This window comes from Panthera tigris, chromosome B1, assembly GCF_018350195.1.
Source record: "Panthera tigris isolate Pti1 chromosome B1, P.tigris_Pti1_mat1.1, whole genome shotgun sequence".
Classification (NCBI taxonomy): domain Eukaryota; kingdom Metazoa; phylum Chordata; class Mammalia; order Carnivora; family Felidae; genus Panthera; species Panthera tigris.
The window spans coordinates 34879164-34900157 of record NC_056663.1 but is presented as its reverse complement, the minus strand read 5'-3'; the positions used below and the strand labels follow the sequence as shown (position 1 = coordinate 34900157).

General features: G+C 53.0%; 1 protein-coding gene across 2 annotated transcripts; it reads left to right on the top strand.

Moving 5' to 3' along the window:
- The first annotated feature begins 324 nt into the window (after positions 1-324).
- RHOBTB2 (Rho related BTB domain containing 2) lies at positions 325-20537 on the top strand. 2 transcript variants are annotated; one of them, XM_042983239.1, is made up of 10 exons: positions 325-380; positions 7951-8152; positions 8832-8935; positions 9455-9640; positions 10269-11290; positions 11598-11716; positions 13372-13522; positions 17005-17093; positions 17913-18018; positions 19324-20537. In XM_042983239.1, the coding sequence occupies exons 1-10, from the start codon at positions 325-327 to the stop codon at positions 19539-19541; spliced, it is 2253 nt and encodes a 750-aa protein (XP_042839173.1). In that variant the 3' UTR covers positions 19542-20537. The 2 variants fall into 2 exon arrangements, with proteins under 2 accessions (XP_042839173.1, XP_007093964.1); XM_007093902.3 differs by lacking the exon at positions 325-380 and adding an exon at positions 3412-3945.
- Positions 20538-20994: the final 457 nt, after the last annotated feature.

Below are 20994 nucleotides of genomic sequence, written 5' to 3'. Positions count from 1 at the left end.
GGACTGCTCTTTTCAAATTACCAAAACCAGTTCAGAATGCGCAGCATGGGATGGACCATGAACCTAGTTCTTGTCCCTCAAGGAGCCTCTTGATTCCCTGGGGTGGCCTCTGTCTTGGCCTCCAGGCTGAGTGTCTCAGCCCAGTGGGCCTGAACAGAAGGAGCCACACTCCTGCCCTGAGTAGATCCTCTGTTTTGGGCTGACTGACCTGGGCACTACTTTGGGTAACTTACAGCTATTTATTACTTCTCTCACAGTCTTCCCCTGGGCTGCCCCATTCACTTCTGTCCAGCCCAGCCAGGAGCCCGGAGGGAACACAGAGCAATGGCTACCCAAAGACAAGGCCAGTACAAGCTGTGGAAGACCTCTCTGGACAGCATGTGAGTAGCCACTGGGTGGTGTCAAGTCCCTCCTCATCAGGTTCCCCACCCAAACATCCGTTCATCCATCAAGCATTTATTGAGTTCCTATTACATACTAGTTGCCAGACCAGCAAGAAGGAAGCTCTTGAACAAGCATGGTCCCTTCTCTAAACAGTTCTCAGTACTGTGAGGGAGAGAGAGAGAGACCCAATGATAGAACATTGTGATTGGTATTATTAGGGGAGCACAGAAGAAGGGGAGGGAAACTTGCAGACTTTTAGGGAGTATTCATGGTAGGCTTTCTGGAAGAAGTGACATCTAGGCTGAGGCTTGAAGGATGAGTAAGCATTATCCAGGTGGAGGGATGGGAAGGAGAACAGTGTTCAGGCTGAGAGAACTGTTTGAGCAAAGGTGCAGAAGGGTTCTGTCTCTTGTGAGTACCTGGTGGTGCCCCCTGAGCCCTGGGCAAGGAGGCTGAGAGACTCTAGACTTTCCAGATTTGGCTCATTCACCCTGACCAGCTCTGCATGTTGAGATGCCTCTGCTTTTGCTCTCAGCTGGTCCCAAACACAGGGTGGCAATGCAATGTGGCCCAGACTGCACACTGCTGGGGAGGGGGGCAGACTTTTATGTCAGAAGACCTGTGGGGTGGGCTTTGCAGAGGGTTGAGTGTTCCAGGAGAGGGTAGAGAGAAGAGAGACCAGTAGCCTACAAACCGTAGAAAGGCTGGAGCTGCCTGTGAAACAAATGGAACGTGCAGGGTGGAGGAGGACGCACCAAGCGGGGTCTGCAGAGCTTGGGCTGGCACTGAAGAGGCGCCTTCAGAGCCACAGAGAGAGGAGGGCTTGTGGCGTTGGCTGAGAGCCTGCTGCATGGGTACCTTCTTGAGAACCAAGAAGGAGAGTGTTCTCCCCAGACTGGGCCTCCTGCTCACCAGCTTCAGAAAATGGCAGCTCGTGATGTCCTTGAGGAGGGTGGTTATGGGGCTAGTTGGAGTGGGTGCCTTGTGGGGACAGGCTCAAGGGGTTTACCTCACTGGGAAGGAGGAGTCACAAGAGGGCTTTGGTGAGGGAAGGGATGTTGGAGGAGGCTCTGACTGAGAATGCCGGAGAGGTGATGCTATCAGGAAGGACTCTCATTTAAAGAAAAGCTGAGAAAGAAGATTGTGTGCAAAAAGCAAGACAGGGAATTAAGTTGTTGTCCCTCAGCGGGAGACCCTGGCTCTGCCTGAGGCTGTTTGCCAAATGGGAACAGGGGGTGCAGTTTCATTTGGCCAGCCTTACACCTTTGAACCCCCACAGGGTAGCCCGGTTGGGCAGGGGGGTTCGCAGGCTCAGCTGGCTCTTTTCCCAAAGAGGGAGGAGGCATTGGCTCCATAAAGGCAGGCCTAGGCGCCCATGGTTTTGGGCAGAGGGCAGTTCTGTTTTCCTTCTGTGTTGTGTGAAACATGAAGCCAACAGGCTGGCGCTCTGGAGCTGGGTGGGGGCAAGCGGGTGTCAGTGGGAGAGGCCATGGCCTCTGTGGCACCCACACAGAGATGTCATGCTAGGCTGTCCTCTGGGGCAGGGACCTCTAGCACACAGAAGATGGGCTGAGGCTCTTCAACGCCAAACATGTGGGAAGAACACACCTGTACATGGTTAAGTTTCTTTCCAATGCGTGTATTCCAACCAATACTTTCTGTTCTTATGGAGACTGAATCCTCACTAGAGGGGTCAAGCGGCACCCTCAGTCATTCTTAACCTCTTCTCCAGCTCTGGGTGGATTCAGAAAGAGCGGGGGTAGCATCCCCCACCAATCAGGCACTTATTGAACATGGACCAGGCCAGAAAGCACATTTATCACAAATACCTTGATGGGCAGCTTCCAATTATATGCATTCATGGATGGAAAGCATGCTTCAGAGAATACAAAATTCATTTTTTATTCAGCTTTTTTTTTTGGCAATGGATTTCTCTTCCTGATCATATCTTGCATAAACTAGTATTAAAGTGGATTTTCATTCTCAGAGCACAAGTTGGAGGGGGTTAGGTGGGAGGCATGTCAGTCTCGACTTTAAAAATTGTCCAGAGGTTATGACAAGATGGATCAAACTGGACTGAGCTGGCTGCTGTAATTACCAGTAGTCAAGATCATCATAATCAAACCAGCCTTGAACATATAAACTTCCTTTGGGGACTGCTCATATTACAGATGTCACCCCTTATAATCTCTTTGTTTTACAGAGGAGTAAATCGAGACGGAGAACTCAAAGGTGTCTCAGGCACTGTCTCTGGGGCTAGTGTCTTCATGGCATTTCTTTTAAGAGGTCAGAAGATACTGGTAAACTCTAGGTGGCAATAGGATGGGGGTGGGATGGAAGCAGAGACTGCTGAAGAGGAGGAGAAGATCTGGATGGGAAAAGATACAGGCCATACAGTGACCCACTCTAAAACTCATGTGCCACAGCAGTCGGAGGCACAGGCTTTAGTTGCACGGTGGTGATCAAGGGAGGAAGGCCCTCAAGTGCCAGGAAAACTCTCAAGCCAGAGTAGGGCCTGTATGGAAATGCTGTGTTCCTCTCCCCAGGGGCAAGGGGTGTAGGCCTGGGTTTAAGGGACAAGGAAAATATGTCAAGTTCCCCTTCCCTAACCGGCATCCCTTCCAGGGCTAAGATGCGTCTCAGAGTTCTTTGTCAGCCTCCCGGAGGAAAGGGGAAAACCCCGTGGAAGTCCAGAGAGGTATTGCCCCTTGCCAGGTAGAGGGAGGAGACCGCCACCGGTGCTGAGCCGAGACCCTCCCAGCCGCCTGCCTCCGGGCGGGGGAAGGGAGGGAGGGCAGGGGGGAGAGAGAGGCCCACGCGGGGCGGGGCCGGGGGCGGGGCCGCAGGGCACCCAATCCCCTTCTTTCCCCGCCCCCTCCCCGCCCCCAGACCCCTTTCCACCAACCGAGCTCCGCGGTGGGCGGAGCCTGTCACGGCGGTTGCCCTGGGTGCGATTTTTTTTCCCCCTTCTCTTCCTCCCTTTCTTTTTTTTTTTTTTTTTCCTTTCCTTTTTTTGTGAATGAAAAAAGGAGGTCGTGAGCGGTCCCCGGGACTGCAGCGCTAAGCGTCTTCGCGGCCGCGCCTTCGGAGCGGGCCAGGCGCGTAGCGGCGGCGGCCTCGCCCCTCTCCTCAACTGCGCGTCGCTTCCAGCCTCCGCAGCCAGAGGACCCGCGGCGGCGGCGCGGCCCAGCCGCCCGAGGTCTGAGCGGCCGCGCACAGCCCACTCCGGCGTGCCTCCATGACATTGGGCGCCCGGGGCGCGGGGAGATGCTGATCCGGAAGAGGCAATGGCTGCAGTGCCGCGCGCGCGGCCGCTCCCGGCCCGCCGTCCGGCCTGGGCTGCTCTGTCAGAGTTTCTGATCTAGCGCGACCCGGGCCCGGAGCTTGTAGCAGCAGCAGCAGCAGCAGCAGCAGCAGCAGCAGCAGCAGCAGCGCGGCGGCGCCGGCATCGTCCTAACTTGCACGCGCGGAGTGACCCCCAGACATTTCACTAAAATGAGCGTGCTTAGCAGGAAGAGATGTGTTCCTTACACTAGAAATTACCCCGTCACATGTAGTGGTGTAAGTAAATGATTAATTTCTGTTATGGCCGGGTTGCAAGCTACCTGGAAACGCGCCGCTTCGCCCTCCTGTGCCCTCCCGGCCCTATCTGCTTCCCTTCTGACATTCCCTCCGCTCCCCTTCTCCCCTTCGGTATAGCTTTGGCTGTTGGGGTCTCGGAGGGCGTGGGACTAACCTTTTCCGGGCTTTTCTAGGGAAAGGTGGATGACTTGATTGCCTTGGCGTGTCGTGGCCTTCTCCTCTCCCCATTTTTAAAATAAATTATTTTTATTTCGTGTGTGTGTGCAGAGCAGCGTGTCAGGAAAAAAGGTCCAGAGTGGTGGAAATGTTTCTGTTAAAAACCAGTGGAATTTGGATGTTTTGCTCGCCGTTCCGGACATGTTTCTTTCAACCCAACTCCATTGCAGGCTGTGCATCAGAGTTCTGGCAAACTATGGGAGAGATGCTTAGCGTTGTTTGTTGATGTCTGAGAAGGCTTTTTCATGTGTTTAGGTTTGCATTTTTTGTTAATACGATCATTCAAGATCCCTTTGAGTCTTGCTGCCCATTGGATCTGCAGGAGGGATTCATCTCCCCACCTTTCCCAATATTACAATGTCAGCAACCCACTGGCAGCCTCTTTTAATTCCAAGGCCACCCTCTCTGGTCTTCTCTTCCCGATTCTCCCTTCCTATCCATCCTCCTCAATTTTTACCTTCATTTTCAGGATATTCCTCCCTTTTGCATTTTGTAAGATGCAGGATGTGGGATATTGGTTGCTAGGAGACAAGCCAGGCTCCCAGGGAGATTCTGTCGTTTCCTTGACAACCAGACTAGGGCAGCTACAGATGAACAAGCTTCCTATCAGCTGTGGGAGGGAAAGGGGGGCTTTTCTGGGTTCTGCAAAGAGTGTGTGTAGGGGTGTGGGGGTGGGACTGGGAGCCGCTGAGGGTTGTAGCTAATCTGAGCACACCTTGCCTTTTGGCCTGGCCTGAGTACAAAGATCTAGGAGAACAGTGGATAGGAGGCTGTTTGTGGAGAGAGGGACAGGGATCATGGGACAGGGTGGGGAGGGAGTATCTATGTGATTCTGGGATCACTGAAGGAGAGGAATGAATTGGGGGTTGTGATACCCAGGGCTGGATGGCAAGGAAGCCATAGTTTATGGTGGTTAGTCTAGAGGCTCGGAAAGAATGAGGATGTGGAAAAGTCTAGAGTCATTGAAGGAGAGTGCCAGGGAAACGGAAATTGAGAAGCTCATTGAATGGGTTGTATCATCATACATCAGCAATGGTACAGTAAAGTAGCAATATTCTAGAGCAAAAAAATTACATTACTGGTGGCTTTGGCATGCTGTCTCCAGTGCAGGATCCGCCTTTAAGACGGGCCTGATTCGACTAAGAGTTTTGTCTGCTGGCTTAATTGGGCCAGTCTGTATCTTAAAAAGAGATAGAATTACATATATAGATATGTAATCTAGCATTATATAATACCAGATTACATAAGAAGACAAATACCTCCTTTCTGCCCAGACTCTCTTGGCACGAATTCACCACGATTTGGGAAACTTTCTTCCAAAGCCCTCATACCCATTTTCCAGAAGGGCAGACTGATGCCTAGAGGTGAAGTGATTTGCCCTTTCCTAGGTATGAAGTTTCCTAGAAATGAAGTCCCGCAGTCAGGACAGGGGTGGAGTGGGTGAGAATGGTAAAAATAAGGAGGAGGTCCAAGGACAAGCAGGGGAAGGCTGCAGAGCAGCTGAAGAAGGGATGAGGAGAGGCTGTCCAGCCTGAGTAGCACCCAGCAGGTCTGCTGTCTAAACTCACAACAGTGTTCCTCTCCTACTTGTTGGTTGGCTGTCCCCTACTTAACCCTCGAGGTGCATGAGGTGTGCAGGGGTATTTTAATCATAAACTCTCTGATTTTGAACTTGCATTGCTCTGCTGGTGTTCTGGCATCCTCCTCGCCTTCCAGATGCTCCTGAATTGAAGAACTGATGCCCCTCTTCCATGCCTCCCCATCCCCCCTTCTGCTTACACACCCACATGCCATTAGAACCTAAATTTGAGAAGGAAGTTCTATGGGCTAGTGGGTTTTAGTCTCCTACAGCTAATCGTATTTGTATTTGGGATTCGGTCAGTTTTGTTCTTCAATTTATAGAACAGACTTGAGACCAGGAACCATCAAAGTGGGGTTCCTGGTCCTCAGCTCAGGAGAGAGCAGGGCGGAGGCAAAGTGGTGGTTAGAATAACGGCTGCCCCTGAGGAGGGTGAGGTGGGTAGAGGAGGCAGGAGGAATCCTGCTCTGGAGAACGGGGAGGGACTGCATGGAGACCCCTTGTTGTTTAGAGTCCAGTTCCTGTAAAATTCCAAGAAGGAGGGGGTGCTTGTCTCATTGAAAAGTCCTTGCTGCACTTTTTGCTTAGGTTGCTGAGATGGATCTACTCGCGCAAATCCCAGTTGCCATCGTTACTTGGATATTTCAGTTCTGCATTCCTGCAGGCTGGCATCCAGTTACAGCCCGGCAGGAATGGAGCTGCTTTGTTGCTGCTGGTGGCCTTGCTCTCTTGCTGGATGGCTCAGCAGTGAGGGCACCTGGACTGCCTCCAGGACTCTTATGAGCTCAGCCTTCCTTGGCCTAGGAAGGAGTCCAGTGTGCTCCAGCCCCTGGCTGACTTCGTGCACCCAGGGACTGTGAGCAGGAGCAGGCCAGTGACCTAGGTGAAACTGAGTTTCCTAATAATGCCTGCCTTGCCCAACCCCATCCCCCTCCCCTCTCCCCTTTCAGGAGAGTAGATGCCACTGGGTGACTGCCACCCAAAGCCCCCTAAGCCCTCAAGCTGAGGGGCCCTTCCTGGTGACAGCTTTTAAACACTGATATGACACTTCGACTACCAAAGGGCATTCTGTTTGTTAATTTGAGCCATCCCTCTCTGTGGGTGGATAAGCCCTCCCTCTGTGCCCAACACAGAAGGAAACCGAGGCAAGCATTTGCTTGGACATTCCGGTCCAAGTCTCTGGTCCTCTGCGTCTCCCAGCAGTCCCATCACCCATGCAGCCAACTGAGCGAGCACCCTTCCAGGAGCGCCAGCTGTCTGGGGGCTTCCAGCCTGGGAGCCCTCCTCCCTAGGAATGGGGAGTGTGGAAGGGGGCGTATCTCCCTCTCCCTGAGGCTGCCTACAGGTGCTTACAGGGCACACCTGAGTACGGGTGGCCAGGCCCCCTGACCATGGAGTATACAGTCACAGGCCCATGTTTATCCCCTCTGCCATCTCAAAACTGAGCCTGCAGCCGCGCGAGCCATCCAGGCAACATGACAGGCCCAGAGGAGGGGAGGGGAGGCCCACGGGCTGCCCAGGTGCATCCAGGAGCCTCTCCAACCCAGAGGGACTGGGAAGAAAAACTCTGGCATCTCCCTGAAAGAGGCTGAGGACTAGCGTTGAAGGGGAGCCACAGACAAGCCAGGGTTTGAAAATCTACCACCAGGGAGAGAGACAGGCAAAAGTGGAGGCCAGGAGAGCTGCCACCCAGCTTTGACGAGTCCATTAAATTTTAAAGTGGCCCTACCCTCAGGCATGCTGGGAAGGGGTGGGGACCTGGCCCAGACTCTGCTTCTCTCAGCTGTTTGTTGTTCTGCTGCCTAGAGGAGGAGAGCGGATGATGAGTGCTGATGAGTGCGCTTCCCAGGCGGACTCTCCTCTTCCTGGGAGAGTGGGGACAGGCCCGAGGCAGGTTCTGCCTAGGGTTCTCTCACAGGCCTCCCCCAGCCAGGAGCCCAGCGGGAGGATGGTGGCAACAGGAGGCAGACCAGTGGTTCATGTGGTGGAACCACTCCTCTCGGCCTGAATGGGCCCCCCGTTTCTTAGGCCCCACAGAACTATTGCCCAGATGGCTGCCTGCTCCTTTCTCTCCCTCTCTGCTCAAATGCTGGCAGAGGGGCCGGTCCCGGCTGAGGAGAGCCGCTGGCCCTGGCCCTCAGGGGGCTGGTGTGTGGAGCCACCTTGACCACTATGCTCCTGTTCCTCAGGTCCCAATTAATGGATTCTGACATGGATTATGAAAGGCCAAACGTAGAGACCATCAAGTGCGTTGTGGTGGGAGACAACGCGGTGGGCAAGACCAGGCTCATCTGTGCCCGGGCCTGCAATGCCACGCTCACCCAGTACCAGCTGCTTGCCACCCATGTGCCCACGGTTTGGGCCATCGACCAGTATCGGGTGTGCCAGGAGGTAAGGCTGCAAGGCCACTTGGCTGGGGGTCCCACCCTGCGTATCTGGGCTTCTTCCCAAACCATGGCTCAGTGTCTCCAAACTCGGCCGGGCCTGTGCTCAGCTCACGGAGTCCCCCGGGGATGGGGTGGAGGCAGCTGAAGAGGAAGGAGCCCCTGGAGAAAGGTCTGAGGTGAGCCCACCCCAGCGAAGGGATCCTTAACCATCTGGGGTTTGCGTGGCCGGGCTGGTGCCTAAGACCCAAGCTTTGCCTGGGACGCAGCATCTTGTATAATCACAGCCCCCAGTAATGGGGAGCACTGAGGGGAGGGAGGCGTTGGAGAGCTGAGGGCAGAGAGGAAGAGAGAAGCTGTCGGCCAAGACCAAAATCAGAGGCTTGTTATTTGCGGGTAAAGCTGGGAACGGGGCAGGCCCCTGAGCTCCCTTCCACACCATGACAGTCGGCCCTCTTAGAGTCCCTTCCCGGCTGGCCGGCTTATGCTCTTGCCTTTGAGTCTGCAGAGGTGGCCCTGGATATAGTGCTGGGCAGGACACACAGACAGAGGTATTAGCTCTGTCCCTCCACCCCCATGCTATCTGGGACCCTCAGGTTTGAGTTGGCACCAGCCTGAGCTGATTGTGGGCGCCCCTAGAACTGTTGCCCTCGATTCCGACTCCTCTCCCCTGGCCCACCCCACAGGTGCTGGAACGCTCCAGAGATGTGGTAGATGATGTCAGCGTCTCCCTCCGCCTCTGGGACACCTTTGGAGACCACCACAAAGACCGCCGCTTTGCTTATGGGAGGTAGGTAAGGCCTCTGGTTGCCTGCAGGAAGCCAAGTGGGTAGGTTTTCTCTGCTTTCCCAAGGAGGGAGCAACACTGTGAAATTTAACCTGGGAGGAGGGAGCAGAGAAAACATCATGGCAAACCCTCATAGGGGAGGCAGTCCGGGGTGGTGGAAGGAGCTGGGTTTGGAGTCAGGAGGCCAGGTTAGACTCTGAGCCCTGCTACCTATCAGCTCTGTGACTATGAGCAATTAGGGGAACTGTTCTAAATGATTTTCTCAGCCATGGTTTGTGAAATGGTAATTTCTAAACTGTAAGATAGCTGTGAGGTCAAAACGAGGGTTTTTGAAAGCTCTAAAATGCTAAATTAGAAGTGCTGTCATCATGCATTCTGTGTAAAGTCATGTGAGCAGACACATATGACAGATGTGGGACTGTAGCATAGCGGTGGGGTGGGTATGTGTGTTCTCCCTTTTCCCAGGAGCAGGTAACCTACCACTAGCTTTCTCTGCCCATAACCTCACTCTGCCGCCCCCAGATCCGATGTGGTGGTTCTGTGCTTCTCCATTGCCAACCCCAATTCCCTCCACCATGTCAAGACCATGTGGTACCCAGAAATCAAGCACTTCTGCCCCCGAGCACCTGTCATCTTGGTGGGCTGCCAGCTGGACCTGCGCTATGCTGACCTGGAGGCCGTCAATAGGGCCAGGCGACCCTTGGCTAGGTGAGGGGTGTGGACGCCTAGGGAGGGGGAGGAGGAAGACAGAGGGAGGAGGTGCATCTCCATGGCTCCCTGTTCAGCTCTGATGGAATCCACTCAGCCTCACACCTTACCCTCCGTTTGAAGCAAGCCATATAGGGGGCCAGAAAGAGTTCCCATTCATTTATTCATTCATTCATCCATCCATTCATTTATTCATTCATGTCTTATACCTTGTGTGGGTAATACTGGGCTAAGCACTATGGGAGAGACGGTGAAAAAGAGGTAGTCTTTGCATGAAAAGGGCTTATGATCATGCTGAGAGATGAACTCGATGTTTGAACATGTTAAAAACCAATGTGGAACATTGCATGCTCATTGCCAGAAGTTTCTGACAGCGGGTGGGACGGGGGCTCTGGCAGAAATACGGAAGTCTTTCTGCAAGAAGAGGGGATTGGAAGGGGACTTGAAGGACTAGTAAGATTTGACTAGACAGTGGAAGAAAGGGCAGGAGTGGGGCAGAGACAGATCTTGAGCAGAGAATCTCCAGCCCCCTGGAGAACAGGCAGGCTCTGGAGAGCTGCCTCTCCCTGCCCCGCCCCTCCTCTCTTCCCCCACCAACATGTTTAGTTTTCCTTCTTGAACCTCCCAGGCCCATCAAGCCCAATGAGATCCTTCCCCCAGAGAAGGGTCGGGAGGTAGCCAAGGAGCTGGGCATCCCCTACTACGAGACCAGCGTGGTGGCCCAGTTCGGCATCAAGGACGTCTTTGACAACGCCATCCGCGCCGCACTCATCTCCCGCCGGCACCTGCAGTTCTGGAAATCCCACCTCCGCAATGTGCAGCGGCCTCTGCTGCAGGCGCCCTTCTTGCCTCCCAAGCCGCCTCCCCCCATCATCGTGGTGCCAGATCCCCCCTCCAGCAGCGAGGAGTGCCCCGCCCACCTCCTGGAGGACCCGCTGTGCGCGGATGTCATACTGGTGCTGCAGGAGCGGGTGCGCATCTTTGCCCACAAGATCTACCTCTCCACCTCCTCCTCCAAGTTCTACGACCTGTTCCTCATGGACCTGAGTGAGGGGGAGCTGGGGGGCCCCTCGGGGCCAGGGGGCCCCCGCCCAGAGGACCACCGGGGTCACCCTGATCACCACTACCACCATCACCACCACCACCACCATGGCCGGGACTTCTTGCTTCGGGCGGCCAGCTTTGACGTATGCGAGAGCGTGGAGGAGGGCGGGGGCTCGGGTCCTGCTGGGCTCCGTGCCTCAACCAGCGATGGGATCTTGCGGGGCAACGGAACAGGGTATCTGCCAGGGAGGGGTCGAGTACTGTCTTCCTGGAGCCGAGCTTTTGTGAGCATCCAGGAAGAGATGGCTGAAGATCCTCTGACCTACAAATCCCGGCTGATGGTGGTGGTAAAAATGGACAACTCCATCCAGCCGGGGCCCTTCCGGGCTGTTCTCAAGTACCTGTACACCGGGGAGCTGGATGAGAACGAGCGGGACCTCATGCACATCGCCCACATTGCTGAACTGCTTGAGGTCTTTGATTTGCGCATGATGGTGGCCAACATTCTCAACAATGAGGCCTTCATGAACCAAGAGATCACTAAGGCCTTCCATGTCCGTCGGACCAACCGGGTTAAGGAGTGCTTGGCAAAGGGCACCTTCTCAGGTACGGATTGTGCTTAGGAACTGACTGCCAGAAGGCAGGGAAGTTCCCTCCAGTTTGCCTTCTCAAGAGTCCAGGTTGGTCTGATTAGCATTCTGAGTCATTCATCTCAGCTGCTGATGTCCTGGAGATGTGGTGGCTCTGCTCCTGAAGCCTAGTCCCCCAAGCCTGAGAGCTTGCTCACGTAGCACCCCACAGCTGTGGCTTCAGAAGGAAGTGGGTTGTCTGGGCACGGTGGCAGTCTTTGGGGTTGGTTGTCCCACATTCCTTCACCACATCCTCACGTGATGCCTCTTCTCCTCCTGGACAGATGTGACTTTCATCCTGGATGATGGCACCATCAGCGCCCATAAGCCCCTGTTGATTTCCAGCTGTGACTGGATGGCTGCCATGTTTGGGGGGCCATTTGTGGAGAGTTCTACCAGGGAGGTAAGGCCAGGATGGGACTGGGTGGGAGGGAGAGCCAGACCTACACACTTCGCACCTGAGGCAGCTGCTATTTATTGGTACTTTCTTCGGCACCGACTCTGTGCTTGCTAACCGCTGAGTGACCAACTCCAGAGACATTTATGATGAGATGGTTCCCATAGCCAAGGATTTTACGATATATTAGGGAATTATAGTAACATCTTCACTCTATGGTTTAGAAGGCACTTTTGATACATTATCTCCTGTATCACCTCACACATATGGCATAGTGTTCCCACTTTATAGGGAAAGTGAGGCCCTTGAGTTCAGCGTCTGGTACAAAGTTACGTAAGTAGAAAGGAGAGGTTCGGACTTCGAGACTTCCACTTCCTTGGCTCTATACATTGTATTTTGCTTTCTCCCTAACACATGTGAACCAACTGGAAAAAGTTCTTTGTGTCCTAAAATGAATCCATTATTTTTTTTTAAGGGTTATTTTTTTATTTTTGAGAGAGAAGAGGGAGAGAGCACGCGTGTGAGAGAGCAGGGGAGGGGCAGAGAGAGAGGGGGACAGAGAAACTGAAGCAGGCTCCTTCTTGACAGCAGAGAGCCCATGTGGGGCTCGAACTCACAAATGGTGAGATCATGACCTGAGCCAAAGTTGGACGCATAACCAACTCAGCCACCCAGGCGCCCCTTCTCTATTTTCTTTAAGCTCCTGTACCGTTAATTGTCCATCACTCAGCCTCGCAGTTAACAAGGTACAAGTTTGTGCAACCGCACAAGGTTCGGAGTATCCACACAGTTTTCTCGACTGGTCTGGGATTTCTTTCAAGTGTGGGGACCGGGTCTTGCACTTGCACCAAATCGTCCCCACCCCACCCCACCCCCCATCCACACTGGTCCCTCAGTAGAGCTCACCAAACACTTGAGCGAAAGACTGCACTAGGACTAACACAGCATAGCGTCCTATGACACAGAATAGGAATTTCTTAACATTTCTGGGAAGGAAGCCCTTCCGGAAGCCTAAGTGGAGGGATTGAGATGTGAGTTGGTCTCTGAACCTTGAAGCGTGAGTGGGATTGGTTTCTGTGAGTGTGAGACCAGGCGCTCCCCGGAGCCCCAGGGGCGGCCAGCCCTGCGCACTTCTGGGTACCATAGAAGCAGCTTCAAAGCTCCAGACGATTCGCACGCCGCCTGGGGAGACTTGTGCCTGATGAGAAAGCAGTTTTTGTTGCAGCACTGCTCTGAAGAGATCCCAGAGGCCCAAAGCAGCCTCTTCAGGCAGCCAGAGAGAAGCCGATCCCCCTCGCACTGCCCTCTGCAAGGCCAGGAGGGGCTGGGGTGTGGGTTCAGGTGAAAGGAAGGATTCCTTCAAACACCTTCCAAGCCAGCATGGCTTTGGAAGCATGCCAGTGAGAATCTAGGTCCCATTAAAAGCTTTCAGAGCCCTGCTCACTGGTGCTGTCAGCACATGGGCTCCATGCAAGGTTTTGCTCTGGGATGCAGGCCTTTGAGGGCTTCCCGAGTCGGCACGGGGGCAGCGGCGGGATGGCTGGCCAGCCTGGGGGAGCCCGGCCCGTGTGGGCCAGGGCCTTTTGAGTTTCTCAGACCTGAGTTCCTCCTTCCCAAAAGCTGGACCTCACTGAGGCCCTCTGTCTTCCTTCCCCCTGCAGGTGGTGTTTCCTTACACGAGCAAGAGCTGCATGAGGGCAGTGCTGGAATACCTCTACACGGGCATGTTCACCTCCAGTCCCGACCTGGACGACATGAAGCTCATCATCTTGGCCAACCGCCTCTGCCTGCCACACCTGGTTGCCCTCACAGGTACGCGAGGATCTCCCTGGGGGAGAAGCCAGGGAAACCCCCAGAAGTCATTATTTCTTCTCTCGCCTGTCTCCTCCCAAGGGACAGGCTGCTAGCACCCAGGGAATGTGTTTACACCCAGTGAAATATGTCGATGCGTCTTGGGGTTTGGAGAGGACACAGATGTAAAGAAGTGAGAGAGACGTGCTTGGTGGTGTCACATTGTAGGCTCTCCGCGAAGGGTTTTGGGCCCAACCGTCTTGTCTCCGGCAGATGACAGCGCCTGGTGTTCTCCCAGCTGGGTCTCACTCTGGCAAGCTCAAGTCAAGAGGAATAGAACGCAGTTCCTCACTCCCCATCCCTTCTTGGGTCCTTCTCCTCCTCCTCTGCCTTCTTTCTTTTCTCTTCTCTTCCTTCTTCTCTTCCTCCTCCTTCTCTTCCACCTTCGCTTTCTGGTTCTTCTTCCAGAAACAGACAATAAACATTGACCTGCCTAGTTCCTTGAAAGACCATGAGAGCTCAGCTTTTAGAAAAGGCCAAATGCAGAGGTCCTCGGGGTGGAGCAGGGCCTGAGGCAACAGGGACACTGAGCAGCAGGCTGTTGGGGGCCAAGGGGCTGCAGGACAGGAATGGTCCAGATGAAGGGGGTCTGGGGCCAGTGATGCAAGCAGGCAGAAGGCTCCCGTTGAGGTTGGAACTGGCATTTGTGCTGTGTTGGTGTTGGTGTTGGTGCCTGTGCTGGTGTTGATATCGGGGTTCATGTTCTTGGGCAGGTCAGGGGGCAGAGAGCAGGGCCTAAGATATTGAGCTGAGACTAAGGGAAGGACCTAGCATTAGAGCTGCTGGGGCACTGTACAGGTGATGAAGACTGGGACTTACAGATGAGGAAAACAGCAAAACCGTGATGAGAAATTAGTTATAAATAAGATGGGGCTTGGTCGTAGGAAGAAGGAAGAAGTCGCCGATCAGAATTGGAATGTTAGGGGCGCCTGGATGGCTCAGTCGGTTAAGCGTCCGACTTCGGCTCAGGTCATGATCTCGCGGTTCGTGAGTTCGAGCCCCACATCGGGCTCTGTGCCGGCAGTTCAGAGCCTGGAGCCTGCTTCAGATTCTGTGTCTCCCTCTCTCTCTGCCCCTCCCCTGCTCATGGTCTGTCTCTCTCTGTCTCTCAATGATAAATAAACGTTAAAAAAAAAAAAAAAAAGAATTGGAATGTTAGTTGGGAGCCTAGTTGGAGACACAGAGGGCTTTAGGGTGGGGAGCAAGAGAGAGGCTTCTAAAGATCACAGCTGAAACAGTAAGTCCACCAGGACTGCCTGTGAAAAGAGGTGTGGTCTTCACAGAGCACAGACAGCTCCCGAACTCTTGGACCGAGTAATTCAACTTTTTTGAAAGACTATCTCCAAAGAAATGACCCAAAGGCAAAATATGTATAAAGATATTTCTGTAAGTTTGCCTTAGCATGGTGGGCAATCAGAAACAAGTGAGCCATCAAAAATATTACACTGCACTGTCACGTGGAAAGGCTTGTAGAAAATACCGTTGAATGACTCGTCCTGGGAAATGGCCCATAAACACTACAAAACATACAAGCATGTGTTGTGTATGTACCTTGTCACGGATTAGCAGCAAGTGTTGAGCGTGGTACAGTTGGTGATGCTTTATGTTTCATGAGGTATGCTTTCTATGAAGTTATTAATTCAAGCTTAAAACTTCTTATTGTTCAGTATAACACAAATACATGAACTATATGTTTAGCTTCATGAATTATTATAGACTCAAATGACCCATATCAGGAGCTAGGCCCTTGCCAGCCACAGCAGAAGCCCCCTGCCTGTCCACCCGAGTGCCAGGTCCTTCTCCCTCCTCAGGAGTAACACTTTACCTATTAGTCTTTTGTAGGGTATTTTTTATGGCCTCACTGCCTTACTCTTCATAGTTTTATCTTCTAAGTGTGCACCCTTAAACACTATAGCATGGTCTTATTTTTTATATGCCTTTTAAGTTTCTTCTAATCTGAAGGTTCCTTGTCCATGATTTTTTCCCCCTTGCAACTTATCTATTGGGAAAAGCCCACTGATGTTCTAGAAAATCTAGATTTCACTGATTGGTCATTGGTTCTAGAGGCTAGATCAGATTCGTATTCAATTTTCTTTTGCTAAAACTACTTCATAGGTTGTTTTTGTTTTGTTTGTTTGTTTGTTAAGATTTTATTTTTAAGTAATCTCTACACCCAACGTGGTGTTCGAACTCACAACCCCAAGATCAAGAGTCACATGCTCCACTGACTGAGCCAGCCAGGTGCCCCATTTCTGTTTCTCATCAAGAAGCTTTCTCTCTTTTTGCGATGTTAGCAGCCACTGAGTGTCAATGGGTCCGCTGATTTATTAGGTGGTGTGAAATGGTAATATTCCAATTCAGGCATTCCTTCTTTATCTGTTGGAATCCTTCTAAAAGGAGAGAAGCTTCCCTCCTACTTTTTGTTTACCGAGTAGTATGGTTTCATACAGGAGGGGCAGGTGTATGCTTGACGGTTTCCTCTTCACTGACCAGATTTCAAGATACATATGGTTCCCATCACCTTTGGAGAGTGCCCCGTTAGTTTTTATTTTTAAGGATTACTACCAACTTTTAGATTTGAATGTACTTGATCGGTTTCAAATAATTGCAGTTACTTTATTAACGCTAAAGTACTGCACCGCACCTTTTGCCAGCAGGGATCTCTTCAAGTTGGCATCGGAGTGAGCTTTCTGGTTATGTGGAATGACAAGATGTTCCAGGTTCGTTTTGTACATTTCCTGCCCTGGACCTGGAATCAGCCATTTCTCTAAGAAGTCTGCTTCTTATAGGAAATGGTATTTCCAGACTATAATCTGTGCATGAGGGATGCCCATTACCAATGTATCATTTCAAGCTCTTGTTTCTAGGTTTTTTCCATGGACTGAGCTGGGAAGTATATTTTAAAGATACCTCATGAGTCTATACTGATACAGTTAAACTTCAGGATTAAGAGTGTTTACTTTTTCAATGTAAATGTGTTAACATAAAATGTAAGGTTAGTACACAATTTGTACACAAATCTAAATTAATACGAACACTTAGGTTTAATTCATAGTTCTACTTTGTAGTTCTTGGCAAAAGAGAGAACTCTGAGACTTACTGCCGTCTCCCGTCCGTATCAACGGCTGGTTCCACTGGGGGCTTTTACCCTACATATATCAGACTACTGGGTGCGACATACGTAGTTTGAACAATTCTCTTACATGATCCTGACATCCACCTTCACTCCCCATCCCCACTGCACTGGGAAAGTCTTGCTGTAATCCCAATTTCCTCACGGGTGGGAGCAGACTTAAATTGGCTATGGCCTTTCTCGGCCCGTTGGGACTTCCACCTGGCCTCATCTCTCTTTGCCCTGCAGTGGGGTCCCTGCCGGAGGGTATAAATGAGTACATATCCACTCATGTGGTTCTTCGGCTAATTCCTGGCTGTGTGTGTCACAGAGCAGTACACAGTGACCGGGCTGATGGAAGCAACTCAGATGATGGTGGACATTGATGGAGATGTCCTTGTGTTCCTAGAACTGGCTCAGGTATGACGGCTGGGGAAGGGATCTCTCCAACATTCTTGACTCTGGGCTCTGTATGCTCATTGGCAGCGACTGGGGAAGCCTGGGAGGTGGTGGGCAGGAAGGGAGCCCATTTTTAGACTTGGTTCCCTGATTCGGCAGAGCCCGTCTCATCCTTCCTGCCAGAGGATATACTCTGACATGCCGAGAGGAGAGGCTGGCCATGGCGGGAAGGGACTGAGGCATCATGCAACCATAAGGCAGGGGAAGGAAGCCCAGTCTCGCGTGTAGACATGGTTTCAGCCTGCCTTCGGTCATTGAGGACCCTTCCTCTAATATTAGCTGTCCACCTCCTCATCCCCAAACAAACAAGTGAAATCTCCCACTTCGGCCCTCTGAGTGTAGGAATTCTACCACCAGAAGTTAGTTGATGAAGTTGGAGTTGCGGCTCTGAGGCATTTAGACGCAGCTGGGAAGGTCAGCTCTCTAAGCCTGGGTGTCTACACCTTAGTGTAGACTGCTTTGGTCCCTGATGGGAGGAGGGGGGCATCTCTGGGGTGGGATCTAAGGAGGACGGACACGATAGGAAGGCACCACACACAGCTGTGGATGTCCTGGATGCTGGGGGCAGGACAGAGGTGACTTGATGGTGGTGGTGGTGCCAAAGAGCAAAGTAAATGTTTTCTTACACTTTTGCGTGGGTTTGCCTCTCGAGATGGGCCCTTTACAACTGCAAGGCCATTGCCTGTCTACACCAAAGCTGTGGCTCTGAAGACAGCACTAGGTGTCTGTGCAGACCCTGCCCTGGGGTTCCAGCATAGATGCTCTCCTATTTGTCCCCAGTTCCACTGTGCGTACCAGTTGGCCGACTGGTGTCTTCACCACATCTGCACCAATTACAACAACGTGTGCCGCAAGTTCCCGCGAGACATGAAGGCCATGTCCCCAGGTGAGCATCTCCCGCAGGACCTTTGCTCCACCCGTCTGCTGAAGGGGCTTCAACCTGGGTCCAGATCTCTGACTCGACCCGAGGGCATCTGACGGCTGCCAAAGATCCTTGGGCTGAACTTGACCTTGCGGGTGGGGAGCAGCCTGCAAAGGTGTATCCAGCCAAGCAGAGGGAAGCCCAGGCAAAGGGCAGGGCAGCTGGGGATGTTGAGCGATTCACTTAACTTCTCTGGGCTTCTATTTCTCACGAGTACAAAGAGGGTGTTGGACTTTTGGTGTTTTTCAGACTTGGGTTTTTTTTGTGTGCTTTTTAGTTGTTTTGGTATTTTGATATTTCAGACTTGATTTTTTTTTTTCCAGAGTTGGTATTTTTCAGACAAGACTCCACAATAAGAAATGCATTTTATGTTGGGAACTGGTACACATATAAAAAACTATACAAATTATTTTTAAATGCTGCTCATGACCCACCACGTTGATTTCACAACTTAGAAAGGGCACAGCTTGGACAACACAGGTCCTGGTATCCTCTGAGGTCCCTGCGGTCCTACCTCTGCTTAATGAATGTCTCAAAGTCCTGGCACCCGAAAGGAATTGCCCGAGCCCCGGGGAGAGATGTTTTGGCCTCCCCAGGTTCCTGCCAGCCATTTCTTCAGGTCTCCACTGGACACCCTCCATGCTGTGGTGCCCTCCTCCCTGCTGCCAGGCTGTCCCTGCACCCTCCCGTCCTCCTACCCTTGGTCTCTCCTTTGCACCCTTGTGGCATTTTCTGTGTAGGGCACAGCTCCAGCCACATCACTGCCCTGGTCTAAACCTTGCATGCCCCCTCACGCCTTCCAGGATCAGTCCGAACCCCTCAGCCTAGACTTTCCTTTAAAGGCTGACCCTCTTTGTACTCCTGCAGCCCTCCTTCCCGATGCTTCCCTCAGAACCCAGCTCCACCAACTACCTGTGCCATGCCCAGCACCCTGCTGCCTTCCTCCCTCCTCGTGCTCCGTCCCAGCCTAGTTCATTGCCAGGGCATGTGAAGCCCATCTGGGTGTGCCCTCTGCCTTTAAAGTGCAGCATAGTAGAAGGACCTTTTCCCAACGCTGTCGGCCCCACTGCTGGCATTGACTTTCTTCAGGAAGCCCTGCACCTGCACCGGGGGCTCTGAAGGCAGGGCTGATACCCGGATGGGGGCCGCTGCAAGTCCCCATGGTAGTGTGGGGGCCACCGCGGGCATCCCTTGGACACCCTCCACGCCCCAGCCCTCCTCTCTCCCCTTCTCCTGCCCTCTAACTACGGCCCTACTGTTCTGCTCCAGAAAACCAGGAGTATTTTGAGAAGCACCGGTGGCCGCCTGTCTGGTACCTAAAGGAAGAAGATCACTACCAGCGGGCACGGAAGGAACGTGAGAAGGAGGACTATCTCCACCTGAAACGGCAGCCCAAGCGGCGGTGGCTGTTCTGGAACAGTCCGTCCTCACCGTCCTCTTCTGCGGCCTCCTCGTCGTCCCCATCTTCCTCCTCGGCTGTGGTCTGAGACGCTGCCACCCTCTCCCGATCCCGCTGCTGTTCTCCCCACTTGCCTTCGCCCCTCTGCTCTTCTGCATCGTCCCCTCCACCTCCCAGGGACAAGGGGACCCGCGTAACTAGGACCCTAAGGGCAGGGCTGTTCTCACCAGCCAAGATAGCTCAGCAAGAGAGGAGGGGGGCCTTGTGGATCAGGACAGGGACCCCTGCGGGGGTCCCCAGTTCCAAAGCAGGGCAGGAGGCGGACGATTGCTGGGAGATGGGGAGCAGGGAAGGAATGGAGAGCTCTGGCATCTGACTCTGGATTGGAGAACGCTGGCACCCGAGCGAAACTCTCCCGGCCATGAGGCTATGTGTCTTGGTCTGCGGAGGCGGCCCCCTCCCAGGACGCAGCAGCGCGCAGGGAAGGTCCTGTCTCTCTTGGCCACTTTTTTCCATCAATGGACCTGAGGGTTGCAGATGTTTTGTGGGCATTTCCACATGGCGCCTACTCAGATCCTCACTGGAGAAGTCAGGGTAGAAATTAAGCCTTCAGCCCAACTCCAGGCTTCCACATCCTGGGGTGCAGCTGCCGAGGCCGCAGGTGGAAGGCTTGCACTCTGCAACCATCCCGCCCTCCCTAGGTGATAGGCGTCTGGGCCTGATAAAGGATGGCAGAGACTGTTCAGAGCTTCAGGCCTCGGAGCCGTGCCTCTTGGTGCAGTGGGAAACTTCTCCCTCCCCCATCCCTCCCCACTCAGATCCTGAGGTGGGAACCAAAGGAAACAGCTGGGACAGGGGGAGAGGAGAACGTGGGTGGTGGGGTCTGGGCGCAGCAACCCCAGGCTCTCCTGGGCTCCTCCTCCTGCCTCTGGTTAGCATGGCTTCTTAGCACGGTGGGGCCAAATTAGCAAAAAAAAAAACAAAACAAACCCCCAAACAACAACAAAATCACCACCAACCAAAACACTTTAGCCTCTCTATTCCCTCAAAGAAAGAAAAATACAAGAAGATCCTGTATAGCTTACGCACAGGGGCCTCCATGTTTGATGACATAGAAGTTTAGGTTGTAGAATTGATTCAGTGCCTGTCAGGCAAGGACTTGTCACCGGCTGTGACTGAGGATGCCCTGGCCCTGCAGGCTTGCTCAGAGGACAGCAGAAGTTCTGACTTAACATGCTGGGATTGAGGCTGCAGGGGCAGGGGCGGGGTGGTCTCGGGGCTCAAACGTGGCATTGGACCCCTACTTTGCCCATCTTGAGAGTCAGTTATCCCCCTCGACTTCAGAGAGTGACTTCACAGGATGTGAATGTGTTGGGGGTCAAAGGTCAGGGGAAAGGACACCAACTTGGAGAATAGGAGTCCCTGTAATGAAGGAGCACAGGACATAACCTCACTTAGCGGTGGTTTGGGGTAAAAGGGAAGGAGGGGGCAAAGCAAGGGCAGTCCCAGGAAGAGAGGGACAAGACTGGAGGATTGTGGGG